Genomic DNA, 25,085 nt, shown 5'->3' on the forward strand with positions numbered 1-25,085 from the left:
TAGTCACAAAATCCATGGTGATGTCTTCCCATTTACCCATGGGTACAGGTAAAGGTTCTAAACTCCCGTATGGTTTCTGATGTTGTGCCTTGACTCTTGCACAAGTTACACACTCGGCCACATACTTTGCAACATCGAGCTTCATCGTCGACCACCAGTAGTAGGGTTTTAGGTCCCTATACATTTTTGTGTTGCCGGGATGAATTGAGTACATGGTCTTGTGTGCTTCTTCCATCAGAAGATCTCTTATTCCTCCTGTCTTGGGTACCCAAATCCGATCTTGGAATACCTTTAGTCCTTGGCTGTTTGTACTGAACATTAACATTTTGCCCAAACGTTCTTCCTTTCGGTCGTCCTTCTCTGAAGCTTCTTCTTAAGCTCTCTTCATACTTTCCACGATCGTTGAGACAACTTCAATTCCTAACGCTCTTGGCCTTCTCCTTTCAAGGCTCACTTTTCGGCTTAAAGCATCGGCTACGACATTTGCTTTACCAGGGTGGTAAAGTATCTTGCAATCGTAATCCTTAAGCAACTCTAGCCAGCGTCGTTGCCTCATATTCAACTCTTTTTGATCAAAGAGATACTGAAGACTCTTATGATCAGTGAAAAGCTTGCACTTCGTGCCGTAAAAATAATGCCTCCATATCTTTAGTGCAAATACTACCGCCGCCAACTCCAGATCATGAGTGGGGTAGTTATTTTCGTGTTCTTTCAATTGCCTTGATGCATATGCTATCACCTTATCCCTTTGGTTCAAAACGCAACCTAACCCAATTCCAGATTCATCGCTATAAACAGCGAAGTCTTCAACTCCATCGGGCAGAGAAAGAATTGGTGCTTCACACAACTTCTTCTTTAACTTCTCGAATGCTTCTTCGTGCTTCTCACTCCAAATATAAGTAGCTCCTTTATGGGTCAAAGCTGTCAATGGAGCAGCTATCGAAGAAAATCCTTGGATAAACCTTCGGTAATATCTGGCTAATCCCAGAAAGCTTCGGATCTCTGTAGGACTTTTCGGTCGTTCCCACTTCATCACAGCTTCAATCTTTGCTGGGTCAACCATGATCCCTTCTTGGTTAACCACGTGGCCCAAGAATTGGACTTCTCGAATCCAAAAATCACACTTGGAGAACTTTGCGTACAACTTCTCCTTCTTCAGAACTTCTAACACTTCTCACAGGTGTTTGCCATGCTCCTGTTCGCTTTTTGAGTAAACCATAATGTCATCTATGAACATTATCACTGATTTATCGAGGAATGGTTTACAAACCCTGTTCATCAAATCCATGAATGCTGCTGGAGCATTGGTTAGTCCAAACGACATAACCAAGAACTCATAGTGTCTGTACCTTGTTCTGAACGTGGTTTTCTCAATATCTTGTTCTCGCACCTTCAGCTGATGATATCCTGACCTAAGATCGATCTTGGAGAAATAACTCGAACCTTGCAGTTGATTGAAAAGGTCATCAATCCTCGGCAATGGGTACTTGTTCTTCACCGTTGCCTTGTTCATCTCTCTGTAATCTATGCACATCTTCATGCTTCCATCTTTCTTCTTTACGAATAACACTGGAGCTCCCCACGGTGATGAACTAGGTCTAATGAAACCGTTGTCCAACAACTCCTGAAGTTGCGTCATAAGCTCCTTCATCTCCGTCGGTGCTAATCGGTATGATGTTTTTGCTATTGGTGTCGTTCCTGGTAACAAGTCTATTCGAAATTCCACTTGTCTATCAGGCGGTAATCCAGGAAGATCTTCGGGAAAGACTTTCGGATAGTCACACACCACTGGTATATTTTGCATCTCCTTCTTCTCTTTCTTAGCATCGATCACAAATGCCAAGTATGATGTGCATCCTTTGGACAAACATTTTCTGGATTTCATTAGGGAAATGATTCCAGAATTCACTCTACATTTGTCCCCGTAAACCACAAACGACTCCTTCCCAGGCGGGTTCACTCTTACTATCTTCTTCTTGCACAGTATCTCGGCATCATTGGCGCTAAGCCAATCCATTCCCAGTACAATATCTAAACCATTCAGCTCAATAGGTAACAACTCCTCGTGGAATTCGTTTCCGTTTAAATCGATGACGATATTCCTAATGCAATTGCTAACAGGTATGAATTTGCCACTGGCAACTTCTACAACTAGGGAATCATCAAGATTTTCTATAGGCAATTATTGTCTTCCACCAAATTTATGTGATATAAAGGAGTAATTTCCTCCAGAATCAAACAATATATTGGCAGGCAATCCATTTACAAGAAAGGTACCTGAAGCGACGTCCGCTGCTTCCTTCGCGGTTTCCAGGGTCATCTGGAAAGCTATGGCTTTTGGCTTCGGTGGGACATTGGGCTTTGCCGCCTCCTTCTTCTTCGGGCAATCCTTAGCGATGTGCCCTTCTTCATTGCATCCATAGCACACCCTCTTGTTGGATGTGCACTCGTTGGCGTAATGCCCTGTCCTTCCACATTTGTAGCAAGTCACCTCCTAGCTACATTTCCCCAAGTGTTTCTTTTTACACTTCTCGCACCACTTTGCTTCGTTTCCTCCTCCTCCAGATTTCTTTGAACCAGACTTGTTCTTCTTGTTAGATTTTGATGACCCATCAAACTTCCTCTTTTCGCCAACCTCAACATTGTTGGCGGCTCTTCCATTGATCATTTCCTCAACAGACTTGGCAGCCCAGATAGCTACCTCCAGAGTAAGTGCCTGGCGGACTGGCACAACGTACTCCCATGGAAGTCCCTTTGCATACTTATCAACTTTCGTCAGCTCGTCTGGAACGATGCGCAAAGCAAACTCCATTTTGTCAGTGAAGGCATTGGTGTATTCATCAATGGACATGTTTCCCTTCTTCAATGTCAGGAATTGGTTCTCTAGCTCGAGCAGATTTTGGGCTGAGCAGTACTTGCGCTTGAAGTGTACCAAAAATTCTGCCCAAGTCAACTGCAGTGGCTCATTGGGGCTTAGAGTCTTTCCCAGAGTGTTCCACCAGCGAACAGCGCCTCCTCTAAACTGTCGTACTGCAAATGTGGTCTGTAGCTTGCCTTTGCAACCACATGTTATGAAAGCCAATTCCATCTTCGATATCCAGTCCATGACTCTAATTGGATCCTCTTTCCCCGTGAAAGTTGATGGCTTACAGGTTGTGAAGTCCTTATACTTGCATTCGTTCCTCTCGTCTCCTTCATCATGGTTGTTCCTCCTAATCACCGGGGGTTCCACCTGACTGACAGTGCGGCTGTTATTCCCTTCTTCAGACTCTCCGTCATTTCGTTCTGGTTGTTCAACAGGCATTGAAGGTTCGCTTCTGTTATTCAACAACAGTTGTCTCATTTCTTCCCTCTGTTCGGCCATCATAGCCCGAATCATGGCTTGAATCCAGCCATTGTGACTGGCTCAGGTGCAACTTCGACTATCGGTACCTGCTCAATCACTTCGGGACGAGGCTGCTGATTCCTGTTTCCATTTGCGTTTCCAGCTCCACTTCGGGTTCTTGCCATCTCGATCTATACACCAAATTAGGTGAACTTAGATCTTTATTCACGATAGACGTGTAAATTCCCCTTATCACTCCGAAACGTTACATGCTAGTTCTAATATCGTAATCGAACGCTTAGAATCCTAAACACATAAGGTCTCCGGATCCGGTTGGCATCAGACCATAGATCCGAACAAATAATAGCACATAAGGAAAGCATAAAGCATTTAGCACATAAAAGCATTTGAGGCACCTTTCCTAAAATAAACTAGTGCTCGTGTCTAAAATATGGAAGACACTCATCTCACGATCATCGCTTAGAATTCTAAGTTTAAGTCTAGAAATCCTACAAATTACTAGTTCGCTTAAACTAATGCTCTGATACCAACTGTGACATCCCCATTTTTACGGCCAGAAAAGACCGATTTCGTTTATGCTTTTTAAATAAAAATCAGAGTAACATCTTAAGAAAAGTGTTGCGGAATTTGTTCCCAAAACAAAATATGATATAAATTTTATCAAAGCATTTCTTAAAGAAATGTATTTCCATTACATTGCAAAAACTCGGGATGTCAATCATCGATACAGACCATAAGCATAAACTAAAAAGAAATAAACACCTAAGGCCACAAAACACTATTTGGCCTCAAATCCGTAATCTCTCGTCAAATCATCCAACTATGCTTTTGCAACTACCTGTAATACAAGAAACTGAGTGGGTCAGGCTGGGGAGCCTGGTGAGCATATAGGGTTTTCAACCCACAATAATAAGTTCATTATTTATTTTCATCAAATTGCTAACCCGATTACCCGTTCCCGTTATCCTCACTTTACGTCCCTAAAGCATCTATTATAAGGGACCTATCCTAAGGAATTTCATCGGGATGGACACTACTGCTAAGGGGATTCCTCTGCCATATGTGTCCGTAAGGCAACCATGGGGGGGGGGGGATGGAGTACATCTTCAAAAACACCTACATGTTGCGAGCCTGCTAGCGTTCCACTGGACTGCCTACAAAAGTCTGTGGTCGTCATCTATACTCCGCTAGACGACTGGATCATCTTAAACATCGTAAACATCGAGGCCTCTCATCATTTTAACACACATCATCTATTTCATCTACCCATTGTTCTACCCAACATATTTGTAGATACAAAATACATACATGGTCCAGATCTGTAAAACAAAGCTTACATCTTTCATCCAACATACTTTCAAAGCATAAAATATTTATACAGTCTAGATCTGAAAAATAATGTTTACATCTTTCATCCAACATGACTTTCAAATCATAAAATATATATACGGTCTAGATCTGAAGAAAAAGTTCAGATCCGAAGGAAAGAAGTTCAGATCTTCCATCTAACGTAGATCTCAAAGTACACAGTTTAGATCTGAAGAAAAAGCTTAGATATGAGGTGAGAAAGTGTAGATCTGAAAGAAAAAGTCTCATATCTGAAAGAAAAGTCTTAGATCTGAAAGATAAAGTGTAGATCTGAAGGTAAAAGCTTCAGATCTGAAAGAAAGAAGCATAGATCTTTCATTCAGCAACATCTCAAGTAAATAGCTAACATATACCTATACACATAGCACATAAAATACTTCATATCTATGTGTAAGATGAAAGTGACTATACACTCACCTGATACAGAGTGATTTGGACAGCACCTCGCTTCTAAAAATAATCTTCTTTGACGAAACCGGGAAGTTTGCTTGAAAACCGGGCTCCACGCGGGCAGAGTTTCAAACCGAAAAACTCTTTTTTCTCGGAGTCTCCGGGCTCTCCGAGGCTTTCTTCAAGTGCTAAGGAAGTTTCCTAGGCTCTTGGGGGGGTTTGGGGAGTTAGAGAGAGAAAGTGAAGGTTGAAGGTGTGAGAGACGTGTTGTGTAACAACGTAAATTTTCAAAACAATTTTTCATTTTTAAAACATAATTTCATTCATAAGATTTCATAAGAATCCATTGTATCACATGTCATCATAATAAAACAAATCCCAAGATCTCTAATACATAATCCAATCAGTGTGTACAGATCATGTCGGCGCCTTCCCGCGATCCTCACTGGTACCTGAAACACATCACACAAACACTGTAAGCATAAATGCTTAATGAGTTCCCCAAAATACCACATACGCACATACGCCACTCAAGGCTATAGCTCTACAAAACCTTCCGGTCCATGTGTCTCAGGGGACTTCCGTCCCACAATCCCGGTAGACCTTCCGGTCCTACCCATAATGACCTTCCGGTCCATATCATAATGACCTTCCGGTCCATATCATAATGACCTTCCGGTCCATAACATACTACTCATAACATAACATAGCACATACATATTAAATAACAACATACATCACATACTCCTCATAGCACATAAGACCTTCCGGTCACACATATTACCACTCTAGGTAAAGTATAGTGAGAAGACTCACCTCGTACGATGTCGGATAACCTCTCGTGTTCGATAACCCGACCTAGCTTCCTCCTATCAACACAATAACATTTCTAATCAATACTTTCTCTTGTCCTAATTTCTAAAGAGTGGGTAGAAGACCATTCTACCCCTCCCAGATCTCTCTCTAGAACCAGCTTGACCAAAACCCTAAGGTCAACTGAAGTCAACTCAAGTCAATGGTCAAACTTTGACCAGACTCGTCGAGTGCACTCGTGTGACTCGACGAGTCCAGGCGTCTTCCGAATCCTCATAGATCCTCACTCAACTCGTCGAGTTAACCTTTCACTCGACGGGTTACCACCGGTCATGAATCGCGGGGCAACCCGACTCGACTCGTCGAGTCCCCTTATGGACTCGGCGAGTTCCTTCCATGGCAACACTCAAATGACCTTCTGAGGTCAGATCTGCTTCTCTAACTAATAGATCTGACCTTTAAACACTCGAAAGTCACGTAAAGGTCTGGCCTTTATACTCATGCAACACTCATAAGGCTCTTTTTGGTGAAATAGCTCCTAAAATGGCAACCTATGTTCAAAACTCCATTGGAAATGCATAAAGCTGGATGCTTGGGACTCCCTGGACCCAAAAGGGTCCAGATCTCTAACACAACTCGAAAGAGGGGGGTTTGAGGCATCCAAGACCCCAAAAGGAATGATTCAAGCCCTAACCCCAAATAATGAAATCCATACAATAGAGAGAAAGAGGAGTCCGATTTGGTACCTCAAGATGAACTTCTTGCTTGGCTAACTCAGAATAGCAACCTCCTTTGACCCTTCTTGCTGGAGCTCCTCTCCTTTCTTGCAAAATCACACCAAAAGCTCAAATGGCCTTCTCTCTCTCGCTCTACACACTCAAGCTCGATGGGGGTTCTCTCTCTGGAATGGTAGCCGCAAATGAAGGCCATAAGTGCCTTTAAATAGGGCTTAGACCCGAAGATTTAGGGTTTCTGTCCACAGCGCGAAATCGTCGAGTCGACTCACCGACTCGTCGAGTCCATTCATTAAATCCAGTCAGCAATCGCGATCCTACTCGACGAGTCTAGGCGTCAACTCGTCGAGTCCCTCTTCTTGACACAAAAATAAATAATTAACATTTGATACCTGAAATTCCGGATGTTACATGTTGAACCTGACACCTCTATTTATAGGTTGTGAAACAGCTCTACTCGACGAGTTGGTACTTCTACTCGTCGAGTCCAGGCTAGGTGTCACCATTCTGGTGGCAGAACGTGGGTGGCCTACATTGTGCCACGTCACCCCTTTTGCAGCAGCACCCTGCCGACTTCTAAACCCCGTAACTTTCGCATACGAGCTCCGTTTTCGGCATTCTTTATATCCACGCGTAGGTAAAAACAAGATCTACAACTTTCCTTTTGACTCCATCGACTAATTCTCGACCGATATTAAATTTAACAGTAGGAGGAGATTATACTGTTAAATGACCGCGTAAAATTCATAACTTCTTCATACGGACTTTGTTTTCGTCTGTCTTTTTATCGTTGAGTTCCCATTAATGAGATCTTCAACTCTCATTTAGGTCGCGTAGGCCAAAAACCGCTCGAACTAAAATTCGAGTTTTGGGCCGTGCACTGCTATGGCGAATCTTAGAAAATTCATAACTTCCTCATACGAAGTCAGATTTTGGCGTTCTGTTTATGGATGTTCTCGGTTTAACATATTCTACGACTTTCGTTTAGATTACTAAGGACAAAAAGTCTTCTATCGTAAATTCACTATTTACGCTTCCCGGCGCCGTGCCGGTTTTGCCGTAAAACTTCGACGAGTCATAACTTCTTCGTTATAACTCGGATTTCGGCGTTCTTTATATCCCCGGAATCCTTGATTCGACCATTACAACTTTATGTAAAGATACCGGGCTTATATCACACTTTAATTTTGACGCTTATTTTTATCCTTTATTAATTATATCTTTATAATTAAGTATAAAACACATAAATTCACATAATTCACGTAATACTCAAATAATTCATCTTTATCGCTTCAAAAAGAGTTACAATAGTTGACCTAGACTATTGCATCATCTACTAATGCCTAGCCCCGAAACACGGGCGTTACACTTCTTACCCTTCATATCTATATTCTTAACTCTAATACCTTGCCATTCTATTCACATCTAGACCCAACAGTCCCATCTCATACTACATTCTTCTCTATCTTCTAAGGGAAATAACATCCCACTGCATTGAAATTGATATTGTCGAGTAAATATATATATATATATATATAATTTAAAATTGTTTGGTCAATATGGCCTACGTTCCAATATATATATATATATATATATATATATATATATATATATATATATATATAGAGAGAGAGAGAGAGAGAGAGAGGGAGAGAGAGAGAGTTAGGTTCAAATGTTTCTAGCAACTATTGTATGCTTCTAAGGACCAAGGAGAATTCAAGAATTAATAAATAATTAAATAAATTATTTAAGGGTATAATAGTAATATTTGCTATAACTAATTATGGTAAACAATTAATTCAATCGATATCACTTCAAATTAGGGATACCACTTTTCACAAACCCTATATCTCCACGCCTCTATCTTTGTGATGACTACAACCATTACACTTGATAACCGATTTACCTCCATTGCAGTCGCCAGATCACAAGTCACCATTGCTGTCTCCCAACAAAAAAAAAAACTTAGAATTCAACGCTTGAAGCAATCAAATTTGAAAAGATCTGTGGCAACCCATGAATGTTGATTATCCATAAACAAGGTTGGTAATAAAATCATAAATTATTAGTCGTCGTTTTGTTCTAATCTTCTTTTTCACGTTCTTTCTTTTCCCTTTTTGTTTAACATTTGTTATATGTTCTGATCACAAAATTTAATCCCAAAAAAGAAACCAATATTTTTATGGAATTTTGGTGGTACGTTGTACATTATGGGATTAAAAGCAATAATATTTGGCAATAAAAAATATGACTACCATGGAAATAGTTTTTCTTTTACATTTATTCAGTTATTCTATGTATAAATGTATGAGATGTTAGTTGCGTTCTCCAACTAGTAATCTTAGCATTAATTTGATTTTATATGTTAAGGATTGTAAATAATCTGTTTTGTTTAATTTTTTATTTATGTTGTTAATTTTCACTTACTACTAAAAGGATTCCGAAATGGAAAATTTTTCGTAGTATTTCATGTTTCAACCGGATTTATCATACATAAATCAAAATAATATCTTTATTTTTTGGATTCTTGTGTTTTAGCCTAGCCATTGTTTTTCAATCACCACTCACAGATTTCTTGGAAAAACTAATATACGATGAAAATGTTGATTTGTTTTACATGATGAATGTTATTTCAAACCTGCAAATTCTTTCAGAATGAGAAAACACAATATTCTTTTAGAATGAGGTTGACAACACTCATCTATTTGATGCCAATTATTCTGACAGAATTCGATTTTAATCTCCTTATTTGTCAAGATAGGAAAAGTAAAAAAACATTTTGCTATGATTTACATTTGATTTTAGTTTTTGTCATATAGAAGAAAAGACTATGATTGAAGGGTATTTTGTCAGATGTTATTTGTATAAGTGCATTCTGTTAAAATGTCTTTAAGAATTTTTGTTGACAACAAGTATATTTATATAGTATTTATATTCTCATAGAATAAACAGGTTTTTGCATTTTAATATAGAAAAGAAAGAAAACATGGTAAATGATAGTGTAAAAATTGATTGAAAACCTTTCAACAAAGCATCATGAGCCAATGAATACATTCTATGAGTATTCTTTCAAGAGCATTCTCATAGAATATCATTGTTGTAAGAATGGTTTGCTAAATTTTACTATTTTTTCTATTGTACAAAAATTTCAAGATTGTTAAATTGCAAATTGTTGGTTTGTTAAGTTTTATCATCTAGAAATACGATTGCAAGTTGCAAGTAACAAGTTTTTAATTCTTTATAGTGGCAATTAAAGTTACAACTAGCAAAAATGTATTATATGTATTCTGTTACAATGTATTCTATGTATTCTGCTAGAATGTATTCTATGTATTCTGTCATACTCTATGTATTCTGTCAGAATATATAAAGTGATAACATGTTTTTAACCATTCTTAGTTTTTATTGTATTTGTGATAGGATGGCTGGAAGAATGTGTTGAAGATCTGATAGAAATAACTTGAAGAATGCATAATAGATTGATCACACAAAGTTAAAGAATGTTGTTATTTTTTAAGAATTTTATTCATTTTTGTTGATATTCTTTTAGAATATGTATAATTATATTAAAATGTATAAGGATTTTTGTCTGTAAGAATATATATGAATTTGTATTTAAGTTCGGATGTATAAGAATATATTAGAATGTTGTTATTTTTCAACCTCAGATTCAAGAATTTTGTTATTCTTCAATAATATCCTAATAGAATAAAATTCTGAAAGAACATCATTCTAGCAAAAAAAATATTCTGATAGAATAAAATCGGTTATGTTTACAAATTATGTTAGAATTAAAATTGAATTAATTAAAAAAAAATCATATTTTTAAAATTAAGAGAAATAATTATCCCTAAAAATCCAAAAATTTCCTTTTATAAATGTAGTTAATTGTCCAAAATACCATTTTGCAAAAATTTGTGTGATTATATGATACATGTTATCCCATTGTAATATCATACACTCTCAAATCATGTCCCTTGATTAATTCAATCCATTGGTCCAGATCTGTGCATTCTGACACACAATAATTAGTAAAAACAAAACAACCTAAACCTATATATATATATATATATATATATATATATATATATATATATATATATATATATATATATATTCACATATGTAAGAAGGACTCTTAAGTAAGTGTTAAGACTCTCTCATATACATCACACATACACATGACCGCTTTCCTTTTGCGTGGAGGAACCAACCTCATTTTATATCGTTACTAACTTGATCATTGGAGGTTGCTTTTGGGACGCGAGTCTTGGGGCGGTTCTAACCGTCTCATTGATGGGTGTTAAATGTGTCAAATCAGGATCAACTAACGACGCTGAAGCACAATATTAAAGATCCACTCCCGATCAACCCAATGATGATTTCCCGTAACATCAATAGATTATATTGCATCTACATGGCTATGACATACCAATATTTTTAATTGATTTAACTATTTAAGTATTATTTAAAACTTTTTATAAAATATAAACATATATTTATTTAGAAAGAATTTTGAAAGGATATTTATTTGTATCCATTTACCGTCATACCGTTATGCCGTATTGATTCGCAATTTTTTAAAATGGCAACGCAGATACTCGTAAACTACACTTGAATTCTGCATATGTGCTTATGAAATTTGAATCCTCACACGAACATTTCACCATGCTAATAGGCCAAATGCCTATTAGTGTATTGATTGACATGGTAATTTAAAACGGACACGAGGGATATTCGTATAAGTTGAAGATATAACTAGTACAAACCCAAACAGTGATCGGATTATCGTATACCCAAAATAAAAGTCGACCTCATTTTATTAGCATCAAAAAGTGCTAAAATGAGCCAAGGAACTTATAAGATTTTATCCTCAAAAACATTTTTAGAAGATAAAATTTGCATGTATATAATAAATACCTTAGCTTCTTATTCATTACAAAGAGGATCTGATTTGTTAAATTGGCGCAGTAGGGCTATCGAGATCTCGAAAACAGGTGGGCAAGTCCTTGAATTTTCTCATTCAATCGTGTGTCGTCAACAACAAATTGGGAAACATGAGAAGCAATTGAACCATTGGTTGCCACCAGCTTTAGGGGTTGTGGCGGGAGCTGCAGGCGGTGGTGTAGTTTCTGCCTCCGCTGCTCCTTTTGGCGTTGGCGGCGTTGATGATGGTGACTGAGGTTTTCCAGCATCTTCCTTCACCGGACTCCCCCCTGCAAGTCTGAGAGTAGCAAACACCATAAGCTCGATTCTACAAATCATGAATCGTCAGTATCACCAATGGATTACTAGAAACTTACAAAGGGAATGCAAATGAACCAGTGCTTTGGGAACTTGAATCCGAATTACGAGTCCCCTCGGTCGGAACCCTAGAATTTGGACTGGACTCCCAATCCGGTGAGCTTTCCTTTCCCCTTACGAAATCGGTTGGTGATGCATTTAGGGTTTCAAGGAGTTCTTCCTTCTCTTCCGCACTCTTCCCTTCGTCTTCTACTGTTGTTTCCACCATCGGGCTTGTCAAACTGCCATGTGGCGTAAAACATGAATACTCGAATCCGTCGTCCAGCCAGTGAAGTTTTCCAGACTGGCTTATAAAAAAATCACTATCCATGGAGAAGCTATTGCTTCCCATGTGGATACTGAATAACGATTCATTGGAAGCTGCACTCCATTCCGAATCATCACTCTGTTTTGGAGAAAATATAGATGAGGGGATCCTGTTTGGATCATAGTCATCGGATTGCGCCATCACTTGGATCGGAGGAGATTGTATTGGAGATGCATTTGATGTATCGAAATCAGAGAATCGTGGTGAAGCCATTGATGATAAATTCACTGTTAGTCTCCCAGATGAACTCGTTTTTGCTGATTCCGTATTATTTGATCTTAGCGAGATAGATTCGTTTTTTTCAAATTCTGGGAATTTCACATCAGTTTCACCGCCATTGACTTCCATTGGATGTGAAGACGATGAGGAAGAGGAAGAAGAGAAAGAAGAGAAAGAAGAGGAAGACGCACGGCCAACCATCTTGTCATCATCTTTGACACTGTAAGTAACATCAAACTCCGAATCTAGATGTTCACTGCTACCACTCCCGTTCTTGTGTTTCATTTTGTTTTGTTCAACAGATAAACTAATGTCTAATGCTGTAAAACGAAAAACAATTCGTGTCCTTAGCTATCAATCAGTCCATGAATTAGAAACAAGAAGCCAACAATTATAACCGTTCCTATGATATGTTAACATGCAATTTTTTTCTCAAATTAAGTTACTACTAGTTAATCAAGACATTTATGGATCTGTGAGAAACAGATTCAATGAATTTTACGATATAATGATGATCATATATGCATGGCTTCAAATTGACGATGAGACGGAAAACTCTGGTTTCATGGCAACGATTTACCGTTCTTGTGATTGCAATTTGAATAAAGACGTAACAATCAAATCACGAGATGAAAATTTTGAAACGTCAATGGATTCATGCATCGCTATGAAACGAATGATGATTCATAGGAAACGACATGGAAAATCCAAAAATTGTGAGTAACTGAACTTACTTGAACATGAACATTCCCCTTATAGGTGGAACCCTACGGGTTAAGATCGCCGGCAGCACCAATGTTGCCCTAAATTTTAACGATGAAACCTCGGGGCACGAGATAGAAGATAAAGGGGAAAAAGTTTTGTATAGAGGGAAGAACAGGGTTTGATGATCGAATAACAGAAGGCTGAGCGCCCATTTAGGAAACGCTCATCTGTATGTGTCTCTTTTCTTTTCCTATTCGACAGGTATTTCTGTTTGTCAGAAGGTTTAGGGATGATTTTAGGAATAAAACAAAAGATAAAGGGGTGAAAATGAAAGTTAGAGAATTCTTCTATACATCACGTTCACCGTTCAAAAGCGTTCATATTATATCTTTCACTTATCTACACTCTACACGCCATAGCCATCCATGGAAGCAGCTTTGCAGAAACAGCTTTTTCCGAACCATCTGCTAATTTCAGCAAGAACACCGTCATTTGTCCACCAGAAATCGAGTTTTTCAACTCAATTTTTGAGTTACTCCGGTTTCCCCAAATTTCCGATTGTGGAACGTCGTCATAGGAACGCAAACGCAACGAAGGCAAGGTTTTTGTTTTTGCTCTCTAATATTTCTTCTTTTACCATTTGTTGATATGCGGTTTTTGTAGTATTTAAATAGATTAATGCAAGGAGAAGGAGATCAAACATGGAAACGGATACGTATGTATTAATGGAGCCAGGGAAGGCTGAAGAATTTGTAGATGAGGAAGAACTGAGAGTCAGATTGAAGAATTGGCTAGAAAATTGGCCAGGCACATCGCTTCCTCCTGATCTTGCAAGATTCGAATCCATTGATGATGCTGTTTCCTTCCTTGTAAAGTCAGTTTGTGAACTCGAAATTGATGGAGATGTTGGCTCGATTCAGTGGTATGAAGTTAGCTTGGAATAATCATTCAAGCAATTTGCAATTACAATTTACAAATCAATTAAATGCCATAGTTTTGCCTCCATTCAGTTCAGTCCAATCGAGTATAAATCAATATATAAGCTTTATATCATTTTAAAAACAGTTTCACAAGGTTCAATCAAACACAATGAGATTCAAATAATTTCTAATCAAAACCATATTTGAGCAAATCCATCAAGTTTTAAGAGCACCGAGATCTTGGAACTTGGACGCTTGAATCTGCAGGTGTCAGGGGATCTTACATCAATTAACATAGCACAAAAGATAATCAAAGGTATGACAATTGCAGCATGTGTGCATCATGAGGTTGTACCTTGTGTTGTTGATTTTTAGTAAACGATGGTGGTAAGAGACCCGATGATTTGTTAGACTTTGTTCTAGCAAGAAGTCCTTTAGAAACAGGGGACATGATCTGATCAGTTGGGCTTTTATACCTACAAAAAACCACCCAAGGATTTAATTTTTGAATTGAAAAAGGAGAAAGAAAGAATCGCTTACATTTCTGGATATTTGAATGCTTTTGGAACTGTAAGACGATCAGGGGTGGCGAGTTTAGCAGAACCACCGACCGGAGATGGAGAATTCATCTGAAGTGGTTGAATTGGGGATGGTGTTGATGGAGACTTTTGATCCATGGCTAGCGACTTATGAATTATGATCGAGTGTGAGTTTAGATAGAAGAAGGAGGAAGGTCTCTTTTTAAGGGTTGAAATGAAATCAAAATGCTAGGGTTTGGTTTTATTCAGGGTTTTGTCAGTGTGGAAGACGGTAAAGTGGGAGGATAAGTAGACCGTTGGAGGGACAAGGTAGTGCTTAACGGTCCAATTTAGTGGGCCAATACCCAATGGTGGCTGCGACTTATTTTATGTTTGACTACAAAACTATGCATTTAATATTGTATTTTTACTTTTTAGTATTCTCATATATAAATTCTTCGTTAAAACATCAAAAACATTATATATATTTGATTGGGTGGAAGTTTTAAGTTATTTTATAATAATTATTGTTGTTATTTGTTAAGATTATCCAAAAAAAGGTCTAGAATCGTTTGGTCAAACTGAAACATATATTATACATTCTAATATATTAATAGGCATGGAAATTTACTAGGTAACGAACAATATTAACCATATTTATCTCAATATTAACCATATTTTTCTCTTTTAAAAAACAACCAGTTTGTTCGGAACAAAATATTCCGGAGTAATAATATTTGTTTTAAAATTGGTGAAATTTAACGTAAAATAGTCTAGAATATGACATTTTAGAAATTATATTTATTTCACACTTTTTTGGGCTCACGAGATATAACATAAAGTAGTTGAGTTGATATAAAATGAGAATATGATTTATTAAGGCAATTAACTTTTTGGTTTGTTCACATCTGAGTAACTATTTTTTTTGTACACATCTAGGTAACAAACTTGTTGGAAGTGTTCACATATGACCATTATGACATGTTGTAGCACGTCACATTCGGTCATAATGGTCATATGTGAACACTTTCAACAAGTTCGTTACCTAGATGTGTACAAAAAAAAAAAATAGTTACCCAAATATTAACAAAACGAAAAGTAATAGTAAATTACACGATGGTCGTTGTAGGTTGGGGGAATTTGTGCGTTTGGTCTCTAACTTATTTTTTTTAACTCGGGTGGTATCTAGCCGGATGTAACGTGTTACAGCAGGTCATAATGGTCATATGTGAACACTTTCATCGTTTTTTTCAACATTTTTTTCTTCACGCATCGCCTTTCCCCGCTCAATGTATGTGTCGATCATCATATCCGCCCCCAACGATCTGCAACCTATCGTCTCCATCTTTGAAGCCTTATGTAGAAAGACCTTTCTTCCCAATAAGGTGCTTAATAGTATTCATGAACGACTTTGATATATTCAATACCTTCAGAACTCTGATATAATATATAATTCCCTTTTAGGGGTATCCAAAGATCTTTGGGGATTCAATAGGAACTTGTTGTAGCATGAAAACGCAATAAGAACCATGAACTTTTTGTAGCAGGGAGACCAAAAATGATGTGTTTGTGCTTTTATTTTGTTGTTTTGTTTTATAAAGTTATTCTTACATAACTGCTTGTTTTATTCTAGGTTTTATAGAATCAAAAAATCATTGGATGTTGTTTGGTGTGTAATTGATCATATACAATAAAATTAGCAATTATTGTATAACTAAGGCTAAAATAATTGTTTTATGTGAAATTGCTACAATTATGTTTCAAATGCTACTAATAGATTGATATTTTTACCAATTATGTTTCAAACTACTTAGGTTGAACAATGTGCTTTACCTAGACTTCAAAATTATATCTATAAACTTTGTGGCTAGTAGGAGATGATGTTGATAGTATAGAAAAAAGATAAAGAATAAATAGAAAAAGACAAAATCCATATTTGCATCCAACATTTTCACCCGCATAACCTTTGCAGCTCAACATTGCTGCCGGTGTTTGTGGCTATTGCAGGACAGTGTTGCGCCGACAATGTTGCCCACATCAAATGCCGACGACAATTCATGAGCCCAAGAATGGAGGGAGTGGTAACACTCTTAGCGCCTTGCCACATAGTTTTTTTATTGACACACAAGCTTAGCATGTATATGTTGAAAAAGGTAAGGAGTGGTAGTGTAAAGAGTTTAATAGATTTTATTTTGAAAAAAAAATTAAAAAAAGAAAACAAATAGCCACAACTAATCACGACAAGCCCTTTCCATCTCTCTTCTCTCGCTACGGAAGCGATCTTGGCTTAGTGAGTCCCCTAGCGAGAGCTAGGGGCGATGTTCCTTCTCCTAGCGAGCCTAGCGACTCCACTCCTCATAACCTAAGGCGGGAGGGAGTGACAGCACTCCTAGCACATTGTCACATTGGTTTTTTTATTGACACATATTTTTTTTATTGTGCATGTTTACATTGAAAACTAGGCGAATATCCGCGCGTTGCGCATAATATAAGTATATTGTTGAAATATTTATATTTATAAATATATATGTTTTTGTTAATTATACCAATGATATTGTTAATATCAATATAATAATTCTTATACTAAGTTGTTAATAAACATTGATTATTTTGAATGATATTACAACGTAGACATTTATTAAACCTATATAATATCCATCTTCTTAATGAGTTCTACCCGCGGGTTACTCATAAATAAAATTAAAAATAATATATGGTTTAATGTTATTTATAATTGTTGCTATGGTTAATTAATTTTTTAAAATTTTTTTTTGCTTAACATTTTAATTTATATCATTGTAATTATTTAAAAACATCAAACATTGTTTTTCTTTTTTAAATGTAACAATATAATTTTTTTACATAATGTTACTTTTGACTGTTGTTGTTGTAAGTTATTTTTAAATTACTTATTTAGAAACTCTTAATGATTATAAAATAGTTTTAGATTTTTGTAGTTATTTTGGAGCTAAAATTTAGGTTTTGCATTTAACACTACAATTTATATATTTTAACTATCTATAAAATAATATTTGGATTTTATTTTAAGTTTAATTGAAATTTCGATTTAAGTGAACCCTTACCATTATATTTAAATTAATATTTTAAGTATTTTATACTATTCAAAGCTGTGACTTTAAAGTGACAATGGTTCACATTCAATAGCATATCGAAACTAATAAGTTGAGTATAATATGTTAAAGTTAAAGACAAAATTTTATAAGTATAAGTAAAAGATGTTAGTTTAATATTCAAGTTTAGTCAATTTTAGATTAAAATTTAGGTTTTGCACTTATTTAAGATTATTAACCAATTTATAATCATTGTTAGAAAGAAATTGAAAAGTAATGAGAGTTTCAAATGGATGTGGTGCTTGGAAATATGCTTCTTTTAGCAGAAACACCTATATAGTTGAAATTTTCACAAATATATGTTTTCTTAAATATAACAATAACGTTGTTAAATTTGATATAATAATTCTTATAATAAGTTGATATAATATATTGATTATTTTGAATTATATGATAATATATATCTATTAAAACTGCATAATCTCAATCGTTTGAATGACATCTACCCGCAACATACTCATGAATGAAAATAAAAAATAATATATGGTTTAATGTTATTTATAGTTGTTGTTATTGTTAATTAATTTTTTAAAATTTATTTGCTTAACATTTTAATTTCTGTCATTGTAATTATTTAAAACATAAACATTGTTTTTTGTTTTTAAAGGTAACAATATAATCATTTATATATAATTATTGTTATTGTAAGTTATTTTAAGCTACTTATTTGAAAACTTTTAATGATTATAAAAATATCTCTAGGAAATATTTTACTTAAATTGACATTACAATTTAGTTTTTGCATTTAGTACTATAATTTATCACTTTTAATTATTCACAAAATATTCTTTGGGGTTTCTTTTAAGTGTGACTAAAATTTATATTTAAGCTGACCATGTAATGTTATATTTAAATAAACAACTTAAGTATTTTATCAAAACTGTACAAAAGTTGTAGCTTTAAATTGGTAATGATTTACATACAACAACATATTAAATCTAATAAATTAAGTATAATATGTTAAAAGTTAAAGACATAACTTTATAAGTAGAAGTAAATATATTATTTTAATATTGAAATTTAGTTTATTTATGATTACACTTTATGTTTGATATTTATTTAACCTTATTAACCAACTTATAATCATTATTAGAAAGACACTATAATTTATCACTTTTAACTATTTACAAAATATTCTTTAGGTTGTTTAAGTTGAACTAAAATTCATATTTAAGTTAACCCTGTAATGTTATATTTAAATTAACAATTTAAGTATTTTATCCAAACTGTTCAAAAATTATAGCTTTAAAATTATAATGGTTTACATACAATAACATTTTAAAACAAATAAATTAAGTATAATATGTTAAAAGTTAAAGATACAACTTTATCAGTAAAAGTAAAAATATTATTTTAATATGTTAAAATGAAAATTTTAAGTATTTTAAATTAAGTTATATTTAAATTAACAATTTAAGTATTTTATAAAACTGTTCAAAAGTTGTACTTGTAAAATGATAATGGTTTACATACAACATTTTAAAACTAATAAATTAAGTATAATATGTTAAAAGTTAAAGACATAACTTTATAAGTAAAAGTAAAGATATTATTTTAATATTTAAATTTAGTTTATATATGATTACACTTTAGGTGTTATATTTATTTAACCTTATTAACCAACTTATAATTATTATTAGAAAAAAATTGAAAAATCATGGGGGTTTGAAATGAATGTGGTGAAAGGAACAATGTTTCGTTTATAATTATATATATATATATATATATATATATATATATATATATATATATATATATATATATAGAAGATAGGGAGTGGTAGTGTATGATTTTAAATAAGTTTTGTTTTGAAAAAAATTAAAAAAATAAAAATAAAAAAGAAACAACTAATCAAAACTCACCCTTACCATTTTCTCTCTCCTCTCTCCTCTCGTTAAACACTTAGCGATAGCCTCTTAGGGGATTAACAATTTATTGAACTCTATAGAGTTCAATGGATTGACACATCATCCATTAAACAACTATACAACACCACTTACAACTCATTAAACACCTATTCAATCATAATCATCACTTTATTACTTCTATTAAACCATTTAATGATCATTCAACTCTATTCCATGTCATCACCCACACTTAATTCAACTTTTATTCAATCCTAATCGTCACCATATTCAACTATTATACTACTGTCATTGTGGATGCTCTTAACGAGACAAAGAGGGCGGTGTTTGGCTTGTGCTAGCAAGTAGCAAAGGTCTTCGCAACCCCTCTCCGAGTCTAATATAGTAATATGTAAATATATATTTTTTAAAAAGTATAAAACTCCAGGTGACTCGCGTTCCTTGCGGGGGTAATAAGGTCATTTACGCAAAGAGTGCTTTATGGCGAGATCCCGTGTGCGGCACCAGCACCGAAAAGTCTCTCTCCTTTTTCTCCGCGCCATCAGGAATTAAGAACTCCCGTTTTCGTCGCCAATACTTACATAAATGACGATATGTATCCATTGATAATTGTATCGAAACACTGTTGCAGCTGCCAAATGCAAATAATGCTCAATTAACCACCCGGATACTTGATAGCAGCCTGGTGTTGAATTCCCGATTTCAGGTTAGAGATATCTCGTATTCCTCTACCTACTTCTGTAATCACTAATGTATGTTAATTTGTATGGATTGAATTTCTATCTGAAATTAGGATTTTTACATGCTCAATGCAAATGTTTATGCATATGTATAATCTATATGCTTTAATGTGAGTGTGCTTTGAACTGTTTTTTTGTTTTTATATTTGTATGTCTGTTTGATTTGACTTCGTTCAGCTTGTATAATTGTGAGATTTTACATCTGATGTTGATTAGACTAACTAGTTTCTATACTCCATTTCGTCCAATTCAATTTCGTGGTTGAAACTGCTTGTTCTTTTTTCTCTTGGAAAGGGTGATTTGGCACCATTTAACCTAGCTTAATAAAATAACCTATAGATACATTAATAGAAGTGCTAGTGTGACATGATCATACGGTTTCCTGATTAAGGAGAAATTAATCACGTTTATCAGTTTGATTATGTGAAAACTTTGTCAGTATTACTTCCCTGTAGTAATTTTAATACTCAATAATATTTGTAGTTTTAACTCTAAGATTTTTATGATTATTCATTCTCTTGACAGGAATAAATGGCTACAATCTCACTAGCAGATATTGCCTTCCAGACCCATCCACACCACCTTTTTGTTTCCTCAGGCATTGGTGGATCTAAATCGTATGTCAGTCCCAAGAAATACACACTAAACTGTAGAAAGCACTTCAATAGTAAAAGGTTTATTTATATTACCTTACTTTCAAATGTTCATAAATTTGTTAGAATCCAACATGTAGTCTTTGCAGAAAATGCTTACACAAAAGTCACCGCCTGTTTAAATCAAGTAACTTTATGTGCTGCACTGTGGTATGTTATACTCCTTTAGTTGTAAGTTGTTGAACATCATTGTTATTGACACTATTTTGACACCCGTGGCATAATGCATTAAAAGGAAATAGCAATATCAGAAGATTCAATAACTGTTGATAATGGTGGAAGATTAGCCCTTGTGGTTGATGATGATTCTCAGAAATCAAAATTACTCAGTGATGGACCACGTAGAGAAATACCAGACTGGATGGCACGAAGGATAGGTTCTGTTCGTCCTAAGTTTCCTCCTAAAAAGATCGACATTTCTGAAGCCAACACATCAAAATTCAAGTCTTTGGAATTGCCTAATCCTTCTGAAGTATGGTCAATTGCAAAAGCAAAGCCAAAAGATGGGGACACATTAATTGAACATGTAATTGAGAAAGAGTTAATTGAAAAGAAACGGAAGGCTCTAGAACGTGCTCTGCAACGAAAAACCATTCAATGGCAGAAGACCCCAGAAGAAATAAAACTAGGTTTTTTTTATTAATCTTTTCTTTTCTATCTATTTTGCCCATTATGTGTAATTTGACTTGTTCTTTGCTTCACATATCACAGAGCCAGGAACTGGCACAGGACGTGAGATAGTGGTTAGTAATTTTATATAAATTAGCTACAATTTTTGTTCTTTCATTGATCTCTGATAAACTGTTTCCATAGTTTCAAGGTTTTAATTGGGAAAGTTGTAGAAAAAAGTGGTACATGGATCTGGCTCCAAAGGCTGCAGATTTATCTCGCTGTGGTATAACAGCAGTGTGGTTACCTCCTCCAACCGAATCTGTTGCTCCACAAGGTCTTTATGACTTAAAAGCATTTACTTTGAGTTAAAAAAAAATACATGGCATGATATAAAAAGTGTTGATACATTTCATGGAATGACTTCAGGGTACATGCCTTCTGATCTATACAACTTGAACTCAGCATACGGGACACAGGAGGAGCTGAAGCATTGCATAGAGGAGATGCACAATCACCATCTTCTGGTATTATTTAGTCATCTTTAAAAAATAGTTTGGACGAAAATCTGATGATACATAAATATGTATTTTTTTTTTAATCTTTTACAGGCGTTGGGAGATGTTGTACTAAATCATAGATGTGCTCATAAACAGAGTGAAAATGGAGTATGGAATATTTTTGGCGGGAAACTTCCCTGGGGACCTGAAGCAATTGTTTGTGATGATCCAAATTTTCAGGGTCGTGGAAATCCTTCAAGTGGTATGATTATGAATAATTGAATATACCTCTCTAAAACAAATATAAATATGGTTTATAGATTCTATGTTTATGTAAGGATATGTGTTTTTCATGTTATGAATTGCAGGTGACATATTTCATGCAGCACCAAATATTGATCATTCCCAGGATTTTGTACGAAATGATGTAAAACAGTGGCTGAACTGGCTTCGGAACAATATTGGTTATGATGGGTGGCGCCTTGACTTTGTGAGGTCAAAGGCTATTTTGGTCAATACTAGATTTTTTTTTTTTTTTTTCCTTACAAACCGATTGTTATGTTATTTATGTTATCTCTTAATTTATTCATCTTTATAGGGGTTTCTCAGGTGGATATGTTAAAGAATACATTGAAGCTTCAAATCCTGCATTTGCCATTGGGGAGTATTGGGATAGTATGGCTTATGAAGGTGGTAATCTGTGCTACAACCAAGGTAACTTTCATATAAACCTTTTCTTAGATACTACTTAGAATGTCACACTGAAACATGAAACTAAAAACTTAAAAAGTGAAACTTTTTCTAGTTCTTGTGCTAATCTGTGTTTGTTTTGGTCTTTCATTTAAATTACTCATTAATAGCTGATTTGGATTATTAATATGCTCTCAGATGCACATCGTCAACGTGTAATTAACTGGATCAATGCCACTGGAGGTACCTCATCTGCATTTGATGTCACAACAAAGGTATGAGAATTATCATATTGTTTGATGTCACAACAAGAGGAACTAGAAACTACTTGATGGAATGGAATGAGCAACGTATAATGGAATGGATCATTACATTCCATTATCATTTTTGGTTGGCTTAAGGGAATGAAATGAGTCTTTCAAACATGTTTGTTATGTACAATTAGAAAATTAAGTTGACAAATAACAAAGAAAATGTTGTGTTTTTTTTTTTTAAATAAACTTTAATCACATAAAAATATATCGCTAAAAAGTGCATATAGACATATTCCATCAAGGAATGAAATAAAAAAACCAGACTATAAGAAGGAATCACATTCCATTCTGTGTTTGATAATGATTAGTACATACACTGTATGGTACATATGATTATGATTTATGAAGGAAGCAGTAGATTAGTAATTGTAGTGGGGTCCATGCACAGGGAATACTTCATTCGGCATTGCATAATGAATATTGGAGATTAATAGATCCTGCTGGAAAGCCACCAGGAGTCATGGGATGGTGGCCCTCACGTGCTGTCACTTTCTTGGAAAATCATGATACCGGCTCAACACAGGTCAACTCCTCCTCCTCCTCTCTCTCTCTCTCTCTCAGTCACATATATCACATTATATGAAATTTTTGGTCTCAAGGGTATTTAATAATTTGTTACATACATATATATACAGGGACATTGGCCATTTCCACGAGATAAACTTATGCAAGGATATGCTTACATCTTAACCCATCCGGGGACTGTAAGTTCCATCTGAATGTTATTTATTATTTTGTGACAAAAAAAATAAAAAAATCTTTTCTATTTATATTTTGTATTGCAGCCTGTGGTGTTTTATGACCATTTTTATGATTTTGGGATCCATGATGTGATAACGGAGCTAATTGAGGCTAGGAAACGAGCAGGGGTCCACTGCAGGAGTGTTGTCAAGATTTATCATGCAAATAGCGATGGGTATGTGGCCCAGATAGGGGACACCTTGGTCATCAAACTTGGTCACTTTGATTGGAATCCTTCAAAACAAATTGATCTTCATGGGACTTGGCAAAAGTTCCTGGATAAACCCTCAGATTACCAGATTTGGTTCAGAATCTAGTACACTACTTCTTTTATAATTTCGATATTCCAGGAAATTACAACTAATAACTAAATCGAACATTCACTAATATTTACTTCTTATCTTAATTAATATTCATTCGTCTAAACAAGTGCAACACTAATATTTTCATTTGATTTTCTAACTTTGGTTTTGCTTTAGAATAAGCGTTTTATGTGGAACAATTTAGAAATCTGATCAATAGTTGAGGATTTTTTTTAAATATATTATTAGTGTTTAGATAAATAACAGTTTGTCCTTGAGGTACATATAACATATTCTACTTGTTTTATTACAATAAGGAAACTCAATGTAAACAAATAATAATAATAATAATAATAATAATAATAAACCTTTTAGTTAAAATATATACTAATTTAACATACCGTTTCGTAGAATACATGTTTTAAGCCAATAATTATTTATAAAAAAGATTGTACACACTATATTTACCTTGCAAAGAGCAGAAATTATTTTTGGAAAAAGAAAATAATGGAGATGCAGAGGGTAAAAAATCCAAATTAAAATTAAAACAATATAACAAGATAAGTGGAGATGCGGGGGATCGAACCCCGTGCCTCTCGCATGCAAAGCGAGCGCTCTACCATTTGAGCTACATCCCCGATTTATTGTACATGGGAATCGGTTTATTATTATTATACTCAGAATTATTTTGCAAGCATTAAATGAATCGTAATGCTGTTATTTGATTATGACCTAATCCCATAAAAAAAGAGACCAATTAAAAAACTAATAATTTTACCTTTTCAAGTTTACTATTTTGAGTAACTATCGATATTCTTAAATCTTAACAATTAACATGCAAAAGCTAAACTTGACGATAACTTAAAAACAACCTTATCCAATAAAAACCATGAACGATAGAAAAAGAATATGAAAG

The 25,085-nt window shown here is 34.9% G+C and overlaps 4 protein-coding genes and 1 non-coding gene across 6 annotated transcripts; 2 read left to right on the forward strand and 3 right to left on the reverse strand.

Moving 5' to 3' along the window:
- Positions 1-11,444: 11,444 nt before the first annotated feature.
- On the reverse strand, positions 11,445-13,348 carry LOC145160426 (uncharacterized). Its single transcript, XM_079079603.1, has 3 exons — positions 13,216-13,348; positions 11,955-12,801; positions 11,445-11,875 (listed from the first exon to the last, which is right to left on the reverse strand). Exons 2-3 carry the CDS (start codon positions 12,764-12,766, stop codon positions 11,689-11,691), a joined length of 999 nt encoding a protein of 332 aa, XP_078935729.1. The 5' UTR covers positions 12,767-12,801; positions 13,216-13,348; the 3' UTR covers positions 11,445-11,688.
- Positions 13,349-13,476: 128 nt separating this feature from the next.
- CRR7 (chlororespiratory reduction 7) lies at positions 13,477-14,191 on the forward strand. Its single transcript, XM_079079604.1, has 2 exons — positions 13,477-13,782; positions 13,861-14,191. The coding sequence occupies exons 1-2, from the start codon at positions 13,612-13,614 to the stop codon at positions 14,128-14,130; spliced, it is 441 nt and encodes a 146-aa protein (XP_078935730.1). The 5' UTR covers positions 13,477-13,611; the 3' UTR covers positions 14,131-14,191.
- A 22-nt stretch (positions 14,192-14,213) lies between these two features.
- Positions 14,214-14,945, reverse strand: LOC145160429 (uncharacterized). Its single transcript, XM_079079605.1, has 3 exons — positions 14,647-14,945; positions 14,462-14,582; positions 14,214-14,367 (listed from the first exon to the last, which is right to left on the reverse strand). Exons 1-3 carry the CDS (start codon positions 14,781-14,783, stop codon positions 14,323-14,325), a joined length of 303 nt encoding a protein of 100 aa, XP_078935731.1. The 5' UTR covers positions 14,784-14,945; the 3' UTR covers positions 14,214-14,322.
- Positions 14,946-20,091: 5,146 nt separating this feature from the next.
- Positions 20,092-24,296, forward strand: LOC145160430 (putative alpha-amylase 2). Of its 2 annotated transcripts, none has more exons than XM_079079606.1 (14): positions 20,092-20,326; positions 20,886-21,034; positions 21,103-21,163; positions 21,249-21,642; positions 21,725-21,756; positions 21,827-21,959; positions 22,052-22,149; positions 22,234-22,384; positions 22,491-22,617; positions 22,721-22,836; positions 23,011-23,087; positions 23,515-23,649; positions 23,762-23,830; positions 23,912-24,296. In XM_079079606.1, the coding sequence occupies exons 2-14, from the start codon at positions 20,892-20,894 to the stop codon at positions 24,182-24,184; spliced, it is 1,809 nt and encodes a 602-aa protein (XP_078935732.1). In that variant the 5' UTR covers positions 20,092-20,326; positions 20,886-20,891; the 3' UTR covers positions 24,185-24,296. The 2 variants fall into 2 exon arrangements, with proteins under 2 accessions (XP_078935732.1, XP_078935733.1); XM_079079607.1 differs by having other exon boundaries at positions 21,121-21,163.
- Positions 24,297-24,734: 438 nt separating this feature from the next.
- TRNAA-UGC (transfer RNA alanine (anticodon UGC)) lies at positions 24,735-24,807 on the reverse strand. Its single transcript has one exon. It is a non-coding gene; the product is annotated as a tRNA-Ala (tRNA).
- Between the last annotated feature and the right edge of the window lie 278 nt (positions 24,808-25,085).

Source organism: Lactuca virosa, chromosome 2, assembly GCF_052849685.1.
Source record: "Lactuca virosa cultivar CGN04683 chromosome 2, Lactuca_virosa_CGN04683_v6, whole genome shotgun sequence".
Lineage (NCBI taxonomy): Eukaryota > Viridiplantae > Streptophyta > Magnoliopsida > Asterales > Asteraceae > Lactuca > Lactuca virosa.